The 17,907-nt window shown below is 26.6% G+C and overlaps 3 protein-coding genes across 3 annotated transcripts in view; 1 reads left to right on the top strand and 2 right to left on the bottom strand.

Moving 5' to 3' along the window:
• LOC148231084 (uncharacterized) overlaps positions 1–3,961 on the top strand; it is a 29,104-nt gene extending 25,143 nt beyond the window's left edge. Inside the window, exons 4-5 of the mRNA XM_088195190.1 lie at positions 503–644; positions 2,935–3,961. Of these exons, the coding sequence (XP_088051316.1) occupies positions 503–644; positions 2,935–3,175 (383 nt within the window). The 3' untranslated portion in view covers positions 3,176–3,961. The remainder of the gene's footprint in view (positions 1–502; positions 645–2,934) is intronic.
• The window catches only part of LOC148231080 (uncharacterized), a 185,317-nt gene that overhangs the window by 74,257 nt on the left and 93,153 nt on the right, over positions 1–17,907 (bottom strand). The gene's annotated exons all lie outside the window — the stretch shown is intronic.
• LOC148231082 (junctional adhesion molecule 2A-like) overlaps positions 1–17,907 on the bottom strand; it is a 314,013-nt gene that overhangs the window by 222,457 nt on the left and 73,649 nt on the right. The gene's annotated exons all lie outside the window — the stretch shown is intronic.

Genomic DNA, 17,907 nt, shown 5'->3' with positions numbered 1-17,907 from the left:
CGTGTGTGAAGCATATTGTGTCAACGTTTAATTTAATTATTATATTTTAGTATAATACTATTTTTAATAATATAGTATACTGGACGTTAGAATATCATATTAAACCGTGAAAACATATTTTAATTGTATATTACATTAAAAATTTTAGATATACTATATTATGCTTTGATATATCATATATGTTTATTATATTATATAATTTCATGACATGTTCTCTTAAGCTTTGAACACGTTTTCAACCAGAATTTTTAATTAAATAAATATAAAATTATTATTTAAGCAAAATACATAAATATTAAAAGCACAAACTCTTGATGAAGGTCAGAATGAACGACGCTTGAAATTCAATTTAATATATGTGATACATTATATATTTCATATACATTTCCACCTGTTTTTATTTTTTCATCTCCTCCAAATTAACTTTAACAATTTTCAACTTGTCAACTATGACGTATGCGTAACTTTACTTACACGTTTTTGCTTTTATTCCAACAAAAAGAGTACTTGAACCACACCGGATGCTTCGCCGGAGTAACCAAAGACTGGGATAGGTGTTATGCCGACTATTCGGATACAGTTCGGCATATAAGAAACAGGGAGCACACCCTCAAATATGGGGAGAAAACTTTGGAAACATGCTGGTAAGTAGCTCTTCCTTTAGACATGTCAATAGCAAAACGTATTGACTGATGAAAGACACCATAAATATGAGAACATTTCTACAAAGTTATACGTATAAACGATTTTGTTTTGTGATTGACTTATAATATATTCAGAACAACGATTTATATATTTTTTAGTAATGTAACTATTTAACACAATACACCTAATGGATTTAGGAATGAGTTTAATGATTCTAACATAATTTAATAATTATCATAATTTAATTTAAGCTTATGATAGGCTATTTTTCATGGTAACCAATTGTTTTAGGAACACTATGACATTGCCTATAATGTCTATCGATTCTGCATTAAGTTAACAGACATTGAATAAAATATTTGAAAAAATAATACTTGTTTTAATAAAAATAATGGAATAAAACTATTAACAAAAAGTTACATTCCATTTAGCTTTACCAAAATCAGTAAAATTGAGTTTAGTATCCTTACTTCTTTAAACAAGAAATGATACTTAAAATAACAAAGAGCTGCTTTTCATAATGTATGTCGTGTATTTGTTCGTTATTTCCTCTTTTATGGATTATATTAAAGGTCATTATGTATAATGTCAATTAAAATTTTATAAAGAGCGACGACTTACATTGTTAAAACCTTGTTTTGAAACCTAAATAAAAAATAAATAAATACAAAGTCCAAATAGCCAGACGTCCAGTAACCGTACAGCTACTTGCTGTGGTATATCGCGATAGTGTGAAACCGACTGCTAGTTTAATAAAAATGTCGATAAAATATACGACGATAGCAAAAAATATTATCTTATGTATTATTTTATACATAATAAATCAAGTATCTGAATTTTGTCACAAAAATTAATAATTAGGGTTAGGTGTAATAAAAATTATATTTACATATAATATTTATTTAACAATTTACCAGATTGTTTTATATTTATTTAACTTATGTTCCTAAGTATATCAATATCAGCTATACCTTAAGCTTATTACTATAAAACAGTAGTATAAGTTAGTGACTAATACAAAAATACATTGGGTTTTAATCCCGAAGACCCTAGCGCTTTTAAATTCCTATCGTGTCTGAAAAATCTGAATTAGTGATTATTGTATAATATAATTCGGAAAAATCATTATAGATCAGGTTTTTCTATATTTTCCTAATCTCATAGATAAAAAATAAAAGTAAATTCGAGATAGGATATGTATCTATTGATTTTAAGCTCTAATAATAGTTAATAATAAAAAAAAATATAGCTCTGGTTTATAGACTGGTATTTCACTACTTTAGTAGCTATGTTGTAACACATTGGACTAATGCCTGTCATGTTACAATAAAAGACATATAATAAATGCAAAGTAGTTATTCCACAAATTGCATTCTACGATTTTTAAATTTGAACAGACCTAATTCATAATTTTGTACATTTTACCAATCATTCTATAACTAATTATTAAAACATTTTTATATTACTGTGTTTTATATATTTCACTAAAAATAAATATATAAGCTTTATAGTTTTTTTTTAATGGTTTTAAAATATTGATTTGTTTATGTTCACATATTAATTTAATTGTTAAATAAATATTAAATATATGTCCCTTTCCTCTAAATATTCTACAATTTCTTGAAAAAATATTAACACTGTTCAAATTTGGATTCCACAAATTTTCAATAACCCTCTACTCGCATGCTACATACTGTATTATAAATATTTGCCTAAAGGAAGCAAATTGACATAGCTTTCGCCCTCATGGTTGACGAAGATGATACAATTATTTTTTGAGTGACGTCTTCGCTACCATTCCTTGAGGGAATTTTCTTGAAATGATGTACATATTTGTAAAGTCCCTTACCAGCAAATTTTATCAATTGATGTTTTAATTAAAGCTTGATATGTTTTAAATTATATGTCATCAAGAGTGTGATTGAAATTATAGCCTGTCTTTTTGATATTTTGTAATATAATTGTAATTTTATAATTTAATTATAAAAATATAGAAGAATCAAAAAATATTACTTTTATAATTGGATTAAAAAATAATATTTTTTAAATGTAATTTAACACTTTTTTTTTGCTCAATACGCTCTTCTTAGTATTAATAATAATAAAACGTTGTGACATAATAATTTATATATAAAATAATAAATGATAATAATGTAATAAAATGCTTTGTCAGGTGTAATAGTGATATGCACAGTTGTCATATTAAATAATACAGTTTTATACAAGTCACTTTCTGAATGGTTCCTTAGTAGTCTAGTGTTATGTATAATATATTTTTTTTATTTACAGTGCTCGTTATGGGTTCAATCGTTGCATTTCACAAGCATCTAGAGCAAAGTGCAACAGAAACGGAGCGATTATGCTTCGTCGTATATCGGAGACTCTCTCGCATAACGATGACTGCGAAAAATTCGAGACTGCAATCTGTTCGGCGACTTCTCACTTTAGCATAAATCATCTTCACTTTGCATTTCTTATATTAATCTCCCTGATCGTAGTCACGAACGGTAAAATTTCAAATTCGATCTGATTTTATAGTGATATGTAGTGATAATAGTGCGCTTATTGTGTCATCTAGAAAAATATTTTATTAAAATATAATACATATATATAATTATCTGATTCATGTTATATCATATTAGAAAAGTATAAATGACCAAATAAATAAAGAAGAATGTATAAATGATCTATAAGATTATTGGGAATAAATACTATTATGTGATGTCAATATACTTAGAATACTATATTTGTGTGAATACGCCTTGCTTTTTGTGTATATATTAAATAATATACAGTCTAACCAAAAAAATGCACATCCAATTTACCAGTAATAATAATAACACACAAAAGGCGTGATAAAAAAATAACGACAATTTTTTTATTTAAAAAAATGAGTTCACTCAGAGATTTTGTCTTTATCTCTTATATAATTAATAAATTTTCCTTTGAATATTCTATTTACATATCTTTGATATATGGCATATACAGATCTTTCTCTCAGATAACTACAGCTTTTTAGAGGAGTCTCCATCGGTGCGCCTAAAGATATACTAAGGGAGTTGCGCTACGAAGGCTAGACCCTAAGAACTTGACTTAAAGAACCGACGCTAACAGCTCTGCCTAATGATTCCGCGTCACTAAAGAGCCTACGACCCTCAGATACTGCGCAAAAATTGTGGTTTTTTTTTATCACACCTCGTATAACTAAGTAGTGAATTACAGTTTTGAATATTCTAGTAATATAGTATCAATAAAATATATATTTAAATTTAAATTTGATAAATTTATTATAAATATCTGTTTTTAACAACATATAGATTTAATCACAATTTCTTTGTATAATATATAATATATACCATAGATTTATTTAAATGATAGACGATCAATAGCAATCATATATTATATACAATTCAATTCATTATCAAATAATATATCTTCAAAGAGTTTCCATTATACGCAAATATATAAAATATATTACAAAAAAGACCATTGTGTTATGTTATGTACTCGTTTATCACCTAAATGTTTATTTAAATTTATCGGTTAAAAGATCTTTTTGAATATACACATACATATATATTAGAATCTCGGGATTCATTGCGATTTTCACTTACTTTCTTTTTATATTTTGGCTGTGATGCTCCAGCCATGATCACGATTTTTAGTTACAGAAAATTCGTGACCATGGCTGGAGAATCGCACCTGAAATATAGATATAGAGTAAGTGAAAATCGTGTTGAATCCCAAGATTCCAAAAACATATATAACATGTGATACTAAGAAGATACTTTTGATTCAATAGATTTGAATAGAATATTATTAAAAAATCACACATAGCTTCCTAAACTTTTTTAATTATGTAGCATATGTGTCACATAAAAACATATCTTTAAATAAAAATTTGCTGGTATCAAATGTATATTCAATGTTATTAAAACCATTTATAATATAATATATATATATTATGTATAAATATAAAAATAATTTGGTGAAGCTTTATTTCAACGATTTGTAAAAAATGTGTTTAATTAAGTAAAACAATATATACATACATATATCTACTTGTAGGACGTTAAAATATATATATTACTTTTTTATATACGTGTTATCGAATAAAATTTACTATATTATTGTCTAGAAAATAATCGTTATCAAATATTATATATATGTGATTTTTTTTTATTGAACGTTAAATATGTAATATTTTTTTTTATTAAAAATATAATAAAACATAATACGCTTTTAATTCCATTACATCGCACAACGAAATGAGAAACACCCTTATTTAATTTATTCTCCCTCGCATATCATAAATTTTAGAATTATTTGTTTATATATCAAGATGGAGAAAAATGAATTTATATTTACTGGTAACGAAAATAATTTAGCATTTTCTATTTGCATTTAAAAAATGTTTTAAGTCCGCTTTTATTGAGCTTGTCCCTAGCATTAATAATTTTCTAGTTACTAAGTAGGAGTTAAAATTTAATTAATAATTAAATGAACCACTGAAACAAGTAGAACTCTTAGATACAACTAAAAAAATTAAAACATTTCCACCCAAAAAGTTTAATAACAAAGTTTTTAAAAATAATTTTATTTTTATTATTACAGTTGTCTCAGGCAAAATTTTAACCCTCACATAATAAGTTTTCAACACAATGTGTACATATTATTTTATTAAATTGAATATTCTTACGTGTTTGTATTCACGTTATACTTGAACTCAATAAATATTAAAACATAAAGCTCCAAACGTACGCGTAACGGCTCTAAATTGTTATAAACATCTAACGTTGGTCCCGAAGGGTTACAATTTAACTTAGGAAACATTTAATAATTCAGACAACAGCGCAATCCCTTCAAGGGATAATATTCGTAGGAGTAAAAAGTAAGAGGGCGTGGAGAACCCCTTTCTCCCGAAACGATTTATTGTCCTATATATTTTCATATTACGTACCTGTTGTGCGATTGTATTGCTCTGGTGCCTAGTAATTTGATATATTTGTATATAAATAAAAATAAAAATGTCACTTTTTATACTTTGATGTAATAGCTACCCACATTTCAAAATACATATAAATGAAATACTATCCATAAATTGACGTAAGTATTTTTGATACATTTAAAAAAAGACACAATGAAAAGTATTTTGGTAAATGAAAAACGCCAGTTATTCCACGATAAAATATATATGTATGAACATCGATTTAAAGGTTATTCATAAAAATATAAATAACATATTTTTATTTAAATATAATTTAAAAGGAACTATTAAATTAAAACGAAACACAAATTTGAACTTTAATAAACAAGGAATATAATTAATATTAGATCAGTCGAAAAAGATAAGTTTCATTGTAAATAAATAATATCGATATAGGATTTTATAAAAAAAATATTTTTTTTTTAATTAAAATTTAACTATGTTTAAAAAAATTAGAGGGGGAAAAATTCCAAGCTAAACCGCACATCAGGGATTAAGAGACTGGTTCTAGAAGTAGAACATTTTTTTTTTATATATTTGATATACATAAAGTTGTATATGTATACAATGAACTAAATAACATTTAAATATAATATAAAAAATGACAAATACAGTTTATTTTATGATTTGTAAGACATTTTCAAGAAAACTTTTGTATAAAATAGAATTCATTATATTATAAAATTAAAAAAAATATATTGGAAAAGTTAAAGGATTTTATTTAAATAAAATAAAATATGAATAGTTATTTTGATGATATTGTTTTTTTATAATTTTGCTTTCTTGAAAATAATTTTATTAATAAAATTACTCAGATATTTCTATGTAATTGCGATTGCTACCACTAAAGGGTTATTTATTACCAGCGAGCATCCAGAGATCCCGCACGTAGCAAGTGCAGGTTTATCGAACATTTAATATTTGACCCGGATAATTTTTGACAAAAAAATTAAACTCGTTTGTTTTTGCCGAAGAATCAATCCCGAATTTATGTTGACTGATTAATAGATTTAAAGTTATTGTAAATTATCAAAGATCCCGAAAATAGATTGTTCAGAAACAATACTCTATAAAACTAGGTAAAGTTGATTATTATATCCTGCTCCTGCTTAAAATAAATCAAATTCCTCGCACTTATTTATTTTTTTATCTTTTGTTTTAAAATAACAGTCGTTAACCCAGTACGTCATAATGGGGTAAAGACAATCAACAACTACTACATAAATAGTGAGATTTCAGATTGCAATCAAAATCAATGAATCAGTGACTTTAACTACGTACAACCTCGGTTTTTTAATTATCTTTTTGTGATAATATTAAATTTTAAGAAAATCTCAATTGTATTGATCGATGAGAATTATATTTATATAATCATGATTATTCTGATCTCCCAATGGAATTCGAACCCAGGTCTTTTACATATTAGCTATCGACTTATGTATATGACGATTATACCAAGAATAAAATATAATAAGGAATTTTATTAAACTTCAATTTTAATTTCGATTTCAAAGAAAATAAATTCACGCTGAGTCAATAATTAATATTATAATAAAGATGGTTAAATATTGATGGATGTTAAAACACATTTAATGAATTATGACTCGACAAACACCTAGAATTACTTTAAAAAAAAATTTACTGGCAATTGGTTATAGGGTTTTGTACATGTAGAGTACTTTAAACAACAGAGGTGTGGTTTTTATAGTACATTTAGTTGACAATTATAATTTACAAATTACTCGTTGTGCTATTCATCAATAAATTATAGTTTTTTAATAAATGTGGTTTGAATTGTAAATATTTTTTAGTGATTGCATAAAAATCAATTAAGATAAATACGATAAATAACATATTATTTAAAAAAATGTAAGAAATATTGCAACTATTTTACATTTAAATGTTGTTTTGTATTTTTTAATTTAATAAAAACATGCTTTCCCAATGAAATTTAAAACAGCAATTACTTTAATTGACTTTTTGTTATGTCAAATAATTTTATTAAAATCAATACAAAATCGAACAATGCCACTTTTTAGAATTAAAAATACGCTTATAAAATTTTAATTGCAAAGTTCATTCAATCTTCTTCATTTGTATCTTATATTAAGTCTATTTAAATAATGAGTAATGTTTTAAATCACATTTAATGATTTAATTAAATAATTTTCAATCGTGTGATAAAGGTATTATATCAATTTATATATTTTAGTATGGTATAGAAAATTACATTCTGGGAAATGTATAATATAATTAAAATATGTATAAACAGATTTTAAAACTAAATAAAATATATAGAATATTTTCAGATACCCTTTGGAATTAAATATATTATGTACAATATATTGAATTGACTGAAAAGGAAATTGCTAGGCTAATGGTATTTTTACGGCAAAAATAAACATAGTATAACCCCAATTTGACTTGCCAGTTGATGGTAAATCAAATATCCATATGATTTGTAAACTAAATTGAGCTCTAACTTGCTATTTATAAATTGTTTTACTTTTAATTCGCTTTTGGTAAGCAATATATATTATACAAAACAAATATTTTATTAATAAGTCTGTGAATATGTCTAAATTTAATAAACTTGCATTTATTTCATTGTAAGTAATACTAGTGCAACGAATAACATCAAAGAGGATAAAAAAATATCCTCATATCTCGTAATTATAATTAGTGTTGAGTTTGAAAATATTCCCAAGCCAAAATTGCATTCCGCGAGTAGAAAAACATGTTCAATAATTTTTATTTTTATTAATATAAATTCATATGTGTATTCTATCTAATAAATAACTCTTATAAAATAGAGCAAAAATGACAATTACAATTTATTATATTATAAATAATACATATATACTGTAGGTGTTTCATTTTAAATGTCATTTTAAACAAACAAAATGAGATATGAGCTTATCTTGAAAGTAATGCTACAATGGAAAAGAGATCTTTTGCACGGACCACCTCTGTTAACAGCACATCCGTTCCGAGACCCTTATCACATATAAGTACCGCCGAAAAAACTACTCTATGTTTGGAACGGACGAACGATAGACAATACATTCTACCCTACGTACACTATTGTTATTCTACTTTTGACCATTTATATTTAGGTGTCAACACCTTTAGGGGGCGTGTCTTAAAAGTGACGCAATTTGATCGCAAACATCATCTGCAATTCGTCTGAGCTATCCCGAACCAGCGTTATAAAATATGTGATATTTGGTCACGAAGAGAAGACGCCAGAGAGACAAGCCAATAAACTGCATTGACACGAAAGAGCATTACGAGAACACATCTCGATAAATTCCACTGAATTCATAGACGACAATAATACAACTCGACACGCCAACAAAAACTCTGATTTCCAAGACCTAGCATTTTAACTCTACTGCCTGATAGTGAAACTCTATATTTCTTTATATATGTAGGAATGTATATATGTTCATAATATAAATTGCTATAATTTTTACCGGTGTCTATTTAGATGCAAAGTCACACCCCTTCGGCTAAATAACTATTAATTTGAATAATGTGATTTTTTTAAATGTTACTTTCAACAATTGATTTTTTTTATAAATGCGCTCTGGTATTTTATTTATTATTTCTTGCTCTTTATAAAAATATTTTTATTAAAATTACTCACATCTCTAACGTTAGTTTTTGTTGTGAGCGTTTTACATGATTATTATCTGTAAGCATTTGGTGATCCCGCACGTAATAAGTGCGGGTGTATCAAACATATTTAATTTGTTCAAAGAACGACCCGATTGTTTTGAATAAAATTTGATACAAAAAGCTATATAATAATATACTAGTCTTATAATTCATATGTATCGTAAATTGTCAGAAATCCCAGAATTAAATTAATTTATGTAAATCGCGTACCTGGAATTTCAAAATGAGACAAACTTATACGCAATAAAGAAATATAGAGATAATAAAGTGTGTGTAAAGATATTTGGAAAAATTGTGTTGTTGCTAAAAATGTACTGACTTTGCAAACTAAATATATAGTTTGTCTTAATAATTAAAAACTTGGTAATAAATAAAACACAAGGGCAGACGCTCAATGTAATAGAATTATTTTGAAAGATAAAAGTTTTATAATCAAATTTCACGTCAAAATGTCACGATATCACGACACATGACACATTTTTCATTTTATATATTACTTTAATTTATTTGTAAATATTAAAAAATAACATTTATACTAATATTCCTTCCTCATCATAAATCTGATTATTAAGTCATTTAAATTTTATTGATAAGTCCTTTTTTTAAATAAATCTTCAATCTGAAGAGCACATAAACTCGCATTTACTTATTTTATAGTCACTCGTGGTAATTCGATTATGTTTGTGATTCTTTTCACCCCTATATGATAACACATAAAATGCCCCTTTAACCCGCTTATCCGGCGCAAACCATCTGTCAGCGACACTCCAATCCGACCACTTTACCCTCGTTTGCCGTTATCAAATAAAATTTAGGCCTAGTCTAGCAAAACGCACGAGCAGCAATAAATGGCTAGTACCCCGAATTCCTAGGCACTAAATAAAAACTCTTCCGAGCTCCGACAATTGATTACCGCGAAACTTTTCCCTCCCCTACGCTTACAGATTTGGCGCTAATCCCGGTTTATCAATTTCGTTCACGGGTTCGAACTATGTACGTTCTACGGTCTAGGAAGCAAGGGTGGAAATTTATTGCCGCTAATTCTCCCAACGGAGCACGGCTTTGCGTTTTTCGATTGCTCTGTTCGGCGGAAGTTAACCGTCGGGGGAGTTTCGGGAAACACGGGACAATTCGGACTTTACCGCAATAAAGTATCAACTTGTGCAATCTGAGAAAGAATCGCAAGTGTATTTGCAATTACCGATTGAACTCTATGTGTTTATGCTCGTTCAAGTAGCTATAAATATGCTTAGAAGAGTGTGCGGAATAAAATAGTACCTACTTCCTTTTCGCTGTTTTACTCGCTCATGTATTATATAATCTCCCCTGAGCTTAACGAAAACCCATTAAAAAAAGTGGATCCAGAAAAAAAATTGCTTTGGTTAGCTCATCTTTTATGAAATTCTTTCTTCTTAACTATATTTTTAACGTTTACTATCAAAACTAAAGCTCAATTTTTTTTTGATATGATTTAAGCAGTCATAACATATGTATAACTCTATGTCTATAAAACTTATTATTTTTTACTTGTGCGAGCTTTACTCTCGCAAAAAAGCTATTTTACCGATAATTCGAAGGACCAGCGAAACACTTTATTAACTCTTTTTGCCTTCATATTTATCAATAAGCAGGCTCATGCTTGGGTCTGAACTGCACTGCCGCTAACAGTATAAGAACGACCGGCAAACAAGCGTTTGGTATGGTGAAAGCATCTTGACCATAACAATAATTTTACTAAGCATACTAATTTTATTTATAAATATTTTGACGAAGCTATTTTATGAACTATATTTATTTTAAGGCAATTCTAATGTGTCTCAAACATACAGAATAACAATAAAGTATTTGATATATTTTTTTAATTTGTAGTACCTAATCTAGACGTTTTTATCTATAAACCATTTATCAAGTTTTTTTATTTATAATTTATAAAAATAAAATCAGATTATAATTTATATTTATTCCTCATTTATATTTTTTATTAACGCGTTTTTATAAGATTTTACTCTCTTGAAGTGTTTTTTAAAGTGTTTGGTAAGGGTATCTATTTTTAAATCACGCTGTAATATGGCGTTGCGGACGAACCGAAGAGCATTTGACATGATTCTTAATGAAATATTTTGCTGGGTTTGAAGTTTTACTGGGTACTTAAGAGTATTAATTATTTATCCTCAAACCTAAAAAGCATACAAAATTTTAGGTCTTATTATAGATTTATAAATAATTAATTTCGCTATATAATTTATTATTATGCTAAAAAGAGATTATACGATAATTCTGCTCTGATTGTTTTGATACTTTGTATTAGTTTGTCTTTATGAGATTTCCATAAAAAAATTGAATTCAAAGTGAGAATTAGGTACTTTTTCAACCTATATTTTTGTTTGCCAGTTTATCCTCTTTTTTTATCTAGGAGAAAAATATTGTTAAGCTTTTAGAGGAATTTGCAGCGATTAATTAAACCATTTTTTTAATCATGTTTATTTTGTTTTAAATTTTATCCACCGCTCGATTAGGATTTAATTGATCCTTGAAAAAGAAGGGGTACAGCAGAAAATGATCTGTGATTTGTTTGTAAAATTCAAAATAATCTACAATTCATAAACTTGATTAATAATTTATTTAATTTGCATTCTTTATGAAAAGCACCGAAAATATTAAATAAACTTATAGCCTATATATGCCGCCAATGAAAACGGTTAATTAAAATTGGGCGAAAAATAATAAACATGATGAAAATTCTTTTGCTAACCATCTTGAGGAAGTCTTCAAACCCAATGAAATCTAAACACAAGAAATATCAAAGAAAATAAGGAAATAAAATATGTAACATCAACAAAAGTAGCTATAGAAATAATAAGGTATATTAATTAAAATAATTCACCTCAATTTTACTGATTAATAACTGGCAAAATTATGAAGAAGCTTCAAAAAAAGGCAATATTTATTTAACGCTGTGTAGATAAAAACATGTGCAAAGTGCCTAGAAAATAGTAGAAGAATAGCCAGGAAATCCAGTAATATCTAAAGTATTGGAAAAACTCTTGTTAAATACAATAAAACACATAATAGAGAAGAAAAAACAAATTTCTGACCATTAGTTTGGGTTCTGAAATTTACATTCTACTTAAGTCGTATATTTCTAACGTATCATATATTTCTACAGATTATTCACAATTAAGCAAAATAATTAATATTCTAAATTAAAAGAAATAAAAGCAGGAGTCCCTAAAGGAAGTGTCCTATTTGTTGTACACATATAATTTGACAATAAAAATTTTGTAAAAGTAAATCAATCTTTACCTTTTTCTATTTGTTTTTGTTATTTTTATGATTTATACAATTATTGAGATTTCACAATATAAAATTTTGATCTATTGCGTTTTTAGCACGTTTACACGACAAGTACAAGTACAGTCAATGCGTATTTTCGATAAAAATTTTCTGGCTGGATAGGTGTTTTTGTGATGAAATTTAACAATAATATAAATTTTAGTACCTCCGTTTCTTCAGTTAAATGAGTTATTATTGAAATACTAATATTTTTAAATATAAAATAACTAACTAAATTGCAACTATATCTTTAATACGACAACATTTATTTTACTTCTTCTCCAATATAACAACGAATAAAAGTACATCAGTGAATTATATAAATATAGATTCGCCGAGATACAATGAAAACTAATTCGTTGTTTATTTGCCTATAAAAATAAACCATCTGCGGTTAAGTTATATTTAATTTAAATTCGATTTCACTGATAAACGTCCGTTTGTAATTTTAGATAATGTAAAAAAGCAATATGTTTCCACAAGTAGGGGTTAAGTTCTCTAGAAATGGGAAAATAATAAATTTACGGTAGCGACGTTGTTTCCTCGAAAGTACTGTTTTGCTTATTCTGCAATAATCCTTTTTTAGTTTAAACCACTCAGAGGGATCGAATTGATACATAAATTAAAGTACTTATCTATATATCCAGACATACTGCTACGAGACTACATCATTTAATTTATAAGGATCCATTTAGGTGAAGTCCATGGTAGTTATTAAGCTTTTCAATTCATCCGATAATTTGTTTAGAACTTGCGAAGTCAATTTGCAATTCAATTCGATAAGACGTACCCTTTATATTATACGATGTGTGCTATAATTAAATTTGTTCTGTAATGTGTCAATATAAATTAGCTAAAAATAAATAATATAGTCATAGCATTCTATATAATTATATTTTTCGACTATATAATGTAATAATAAAAAGAATGTGTGAATATAACATTTCTATACGAATTTTGCATTTTTGGGACATTGACAGATTTAAGTTTAGACATATAGAATAAAAGTCACGTATATGTATTCTTAAAGTATAATATAAACTATATTCGCCATTTGTTATTAATGCGTAATAAATTATTATAAACATTGCATAATTAAAAGAATCTATGAATTTAACTAATATGTATTACTTATTTTAAAATGGTTAGGATCAGTTAAGGAGCAACATTTTAAATATTTTGTATTTATTTTTATGCTATATATATAAAAAATTATTGTTCCGAAAATAATCAAAAAACACATTATGCTATTAAAACCACATTATGACCGTACACTCCAAAACGATTGCGAATTAACTCCAAAATAAACTTAATAATATTTCGCTTAAGTAAATTCTCCAAAATCAAGGAAGGAAGACATTCATTTCACATGATAAGGCCACTTGAATTCATATCACGTTGTACGTTCCCGTTCCACAACGTTACAATAATTAATTCCGAGAAATTTTCCGCTAAAACGCTAATGCGTAGTGTTTTTAATTAAGTTACATACGTTACGTTCAATTAATAACAGAGAGACCCTAATATATTAACCAACTGCTGAAAAATAATTGTAACTCGTTAAATGTATACTTAAACAAAGCTTTTCTCTATTTTACAGTTGATTCAATACATCATCTAGAAAGAATTTAGCTATCAAAGAAAAAATATTAAAATTTTATCTTTGATCAAATACTAATACTTTATCTCTGATAAAAAATTAATATTTTACTTGTTTTTATAAATATTTTCCGCGTATATTTTTTTCTATTAAATTTTTAATTATTTTCATTCCAAGAAAAAAATGTAAGTCAATAAAATAAAGTTATTAAGCACTAACTCGTACAGTTTAACATCTTTGTAGTTTAACCCGACAACCCACAGGAAACTACATAAATATAATATTACGCTACTCTAATGAAGTAAACCCATGTCGAAGATGTTGTTGGTTTTAATATAATGCTATGTTAAGTTCCTAAAGTACACTCAACTTGGTCGAGCACAACTTTATCCCTTCACTAATTTGTTGTTGGATTACGGTCAACTGAATTCTGCGGTTTCCCATCTACTAAGATGGGTGATTTTAGGCCAAAGAGAAAAAACAGGTAAGCCTCTGTGATGCCAACGCAAACATGCCACAATGACATTATCGAATTTCGCCAAATTGGACCGTGTTTATTTTTATCTACAACCTTTTGAGTTTTATAAAAATGAACATAGCGATATGTCTTTATATATAAATCAAAGTTCATATCATAGTTTAAATTAATAGTATTTTTTTAACTTTACATAAAACTATAGAGAATTGTTTTTAAAATCAAATAAACAAAGCTCACCAATATTGAATTCCAATAAATCATAACAATAGTCAGATTCAGTGCAATATAGTGGTTCAGAGAATGGCTCAAAAAATAATATGAAACTATATTTTAAAATATGTTGTGTGATGTCTCCCAATGCTAAATACCTTTATAAATGTATATACATATGTATATACTAAAAAACAATTTTATTATACACTTGTATTAACTCACATATGTTTTTATTTACGACTCAAAATAAATAAGTATTTGTGTCATGGTTAAACAGAAAGCTTAATAATATAAATTTATTACAAAACCGTCAACACATATATTTTTAGGTTTGATTTGTTTTTACGTTATTTATTTTACAATGGTTTCTTTTTCAATCGATTCGCTACGCACCATAAAATTTTACCACCGCAGTTGTTCCACGAAAAACAATTTTCACTACACATTTTACTTTCGCTCTATACGTATTACTAGAGTATGCATGGATATGTCAATGATCGTGAACTTTGATGGGTATAGCGAACCCTGCAATTGATAGAAAAACTTTTTTTTTTAGTTTGTTTCATTCAAGTATTAACTTCATACGAAATATTTTATAAAACTGCTTTTATAAATATTCTATTTAAACGTTCTACTGAGAACAATATTAATTTGATATCTGAGCAATATTATTATTTTTATTAAAGATTTGGTGGGACCAACTAAAATCGTTGAAATTAAAGTAATCGCAAAAGACAGATGACTAAAAAGTCAGTGCCAAATGCGATGGAATGCGATGCTGAATTTATACTCAAACACAGCATATTCAGATATTGCATTCCATAGAATGTCAATGAAAATATTTATACTGCTGTAACAGCAAAGTCTTTAGATGCTGGACTTGCATACTCGAGTATTGTTTTTTTATCATAACGCATTTTTTACAAAAAATTTTATTATAACGCATTTTTTACAAAAATGCGTTATAATAAAAAAACAACATCTATTTATTTTACTATATTATAATAATAGTTTAAATCAAATAATAATAATAGTTTGAATTAATAAATATTCAGACTACGATTTTAATCTGTTATCTCAATACTAGTATGTTTTGACTATTTACTGATATATTTACATTCTATGTAATAATTTACAATGTTGTAATGTATTGAGATAACGCATGTCATGTAACAAAGAAAAATTAAAATATTTTTTTATTCAATTTAGTTTTCCATGGTTCTAAAATTAAATATTATCTATATTAGAAAACAACAAAGAGTCTAGTTTTGTTCCGAGGACTGATAAATAATTTTGGTCTACACTTAATTTATTAAAGGTAAATAATAATAATAAATCAGTTTCTTTAGACTTTTAAGTCAGAAACCTAATACAAAACTAGCACTTCGCTTCCGCCTTGGATTTGACAAGAGTTCAACCAAACTCGCACTAAGCAGAACTATGCTGAAACGACCCTTAGAAGACTGAGTAAGCAACCAGTTTATATTTTAATTAAAAAAGTTTGACACGCGCTCTATTGACCAATATGCCTGCCGACATTTGTGACTTAATAACGTAAGATTTTATTTTTCACGCTCGGTGCGTTAATTTGACTGATCTTTTTCCGATTGCATCGTTTGCGATATACGCTGTGGATTTTTAGTGTAATCTAATTGATAAAACCTACTTCACAATGATTTTTTAATTTAAAATGATCTAATTCAACCGAAATACAAATGTGTGTATTTTTGGAATAAAAATTATTTTTTTATTATTTTTAAAAGTGATTTGTGCTCTACAAAAATATTTTTTAAATTTACATGTAAATAAAACAAGTATCAATATTTTTAATATATTAAAATATGAATGGACCATTTTCATTTATGTTATTTACTGCTCATATGTTGTAAGATCGCAGCAATTTATTTTCAAGTTTCTTGTACAGAATTATCTTGGCTATTAGCTAAAACATTGTTGACAAATAGGTTCATAACCATAGCTATGTTGTTTCCTTGAATATTAAAAGCTCGTTACCGCTCAAAAAAACAGCTGATGTTCCTCGCACTCAAGCTGTTCATCTTAATTGTATAATATATAATAAAGATTTCACAATATTAAAATTACGTTATTATCGATAAACGCTGATGACACAGATATATTCAACGGATCGCGAAAGAATTACAGTTTATCTCTCCGGACGAATAAAACAAAATGGGCAAATCTATCGTAAAAAGTTTAAAACGCAAGGCTTTTCAAGAAAGAAAAAATTGATCATGTTTATCATGTTTATCTAATAAAAATGATCAATTGATCATTTTTATTAGACCTACTTTTCTACAAATATATCCCTTGTTTTACAATCATGCTTTATTAATGCCAAATATATTTGGCAGTACCAATAATTGTAAAAAAATATTTTTAAGATTTGAATCACATGAAAAATTAAGAAAAAATTTGTCTATCGAAGATCTTTCAAACTTACTAAGGATTGCGACCACTTCAATGGAATCAGATATCTATATTGGACTGACAAAATCTGGCTCTAATATCTTACTAGTTTTATTTTGTCCCAATTAAAAAAGGAGTTAAAACTCCTTTTTTTAATTAATTTAATTCGTCTTGCATAGAAAACAATGTATATAAATAAATTATTTATGGACGTTGTTTTTTATCTAGATAATTTATATCCAAGATCATAAATAAATTATTTATGTACATTATTTTTTATCCAAGACGATTTCTGTTAACTGAATTGACATAAAATGCCAAAAAATTGGACACCTTTGTTCTAAATGGCTAGTTGCTATGGCTGGTTTTAGACCGATATTTATTATTGAAAAAATACAATCAGACCTATTTTAACATTTTATTTTTTCACTATTTTTTCTTAAATTCAATTATAAAAAATATTGCTGTTAAAATAATTTACAATACACCTTTATACTATTTTTTTAAATATAATAGGCAAGATAGACTAACGATTGATGCATA

This window comes from Plectrocnemia conspersa, unplaced genomic scaffold, assembly GCF_051122295.1.
Source record: "Plectrocnemia conspersa isolate PC_06_02 unplaced genomic scaffold, ASM5112229v1 ptg000010l, whole genome shotgun sequence".
Lineage (NCBI taxonomy): Eukaryota > Metazoa > Arthropoda > Insecta > Trichoptera > Polycentropodidae > Plectrocnemia > Plectrocnemia conspersa.
This window is presented reverse-complemented; position numbering and strand designations above follow the sequence as displayed.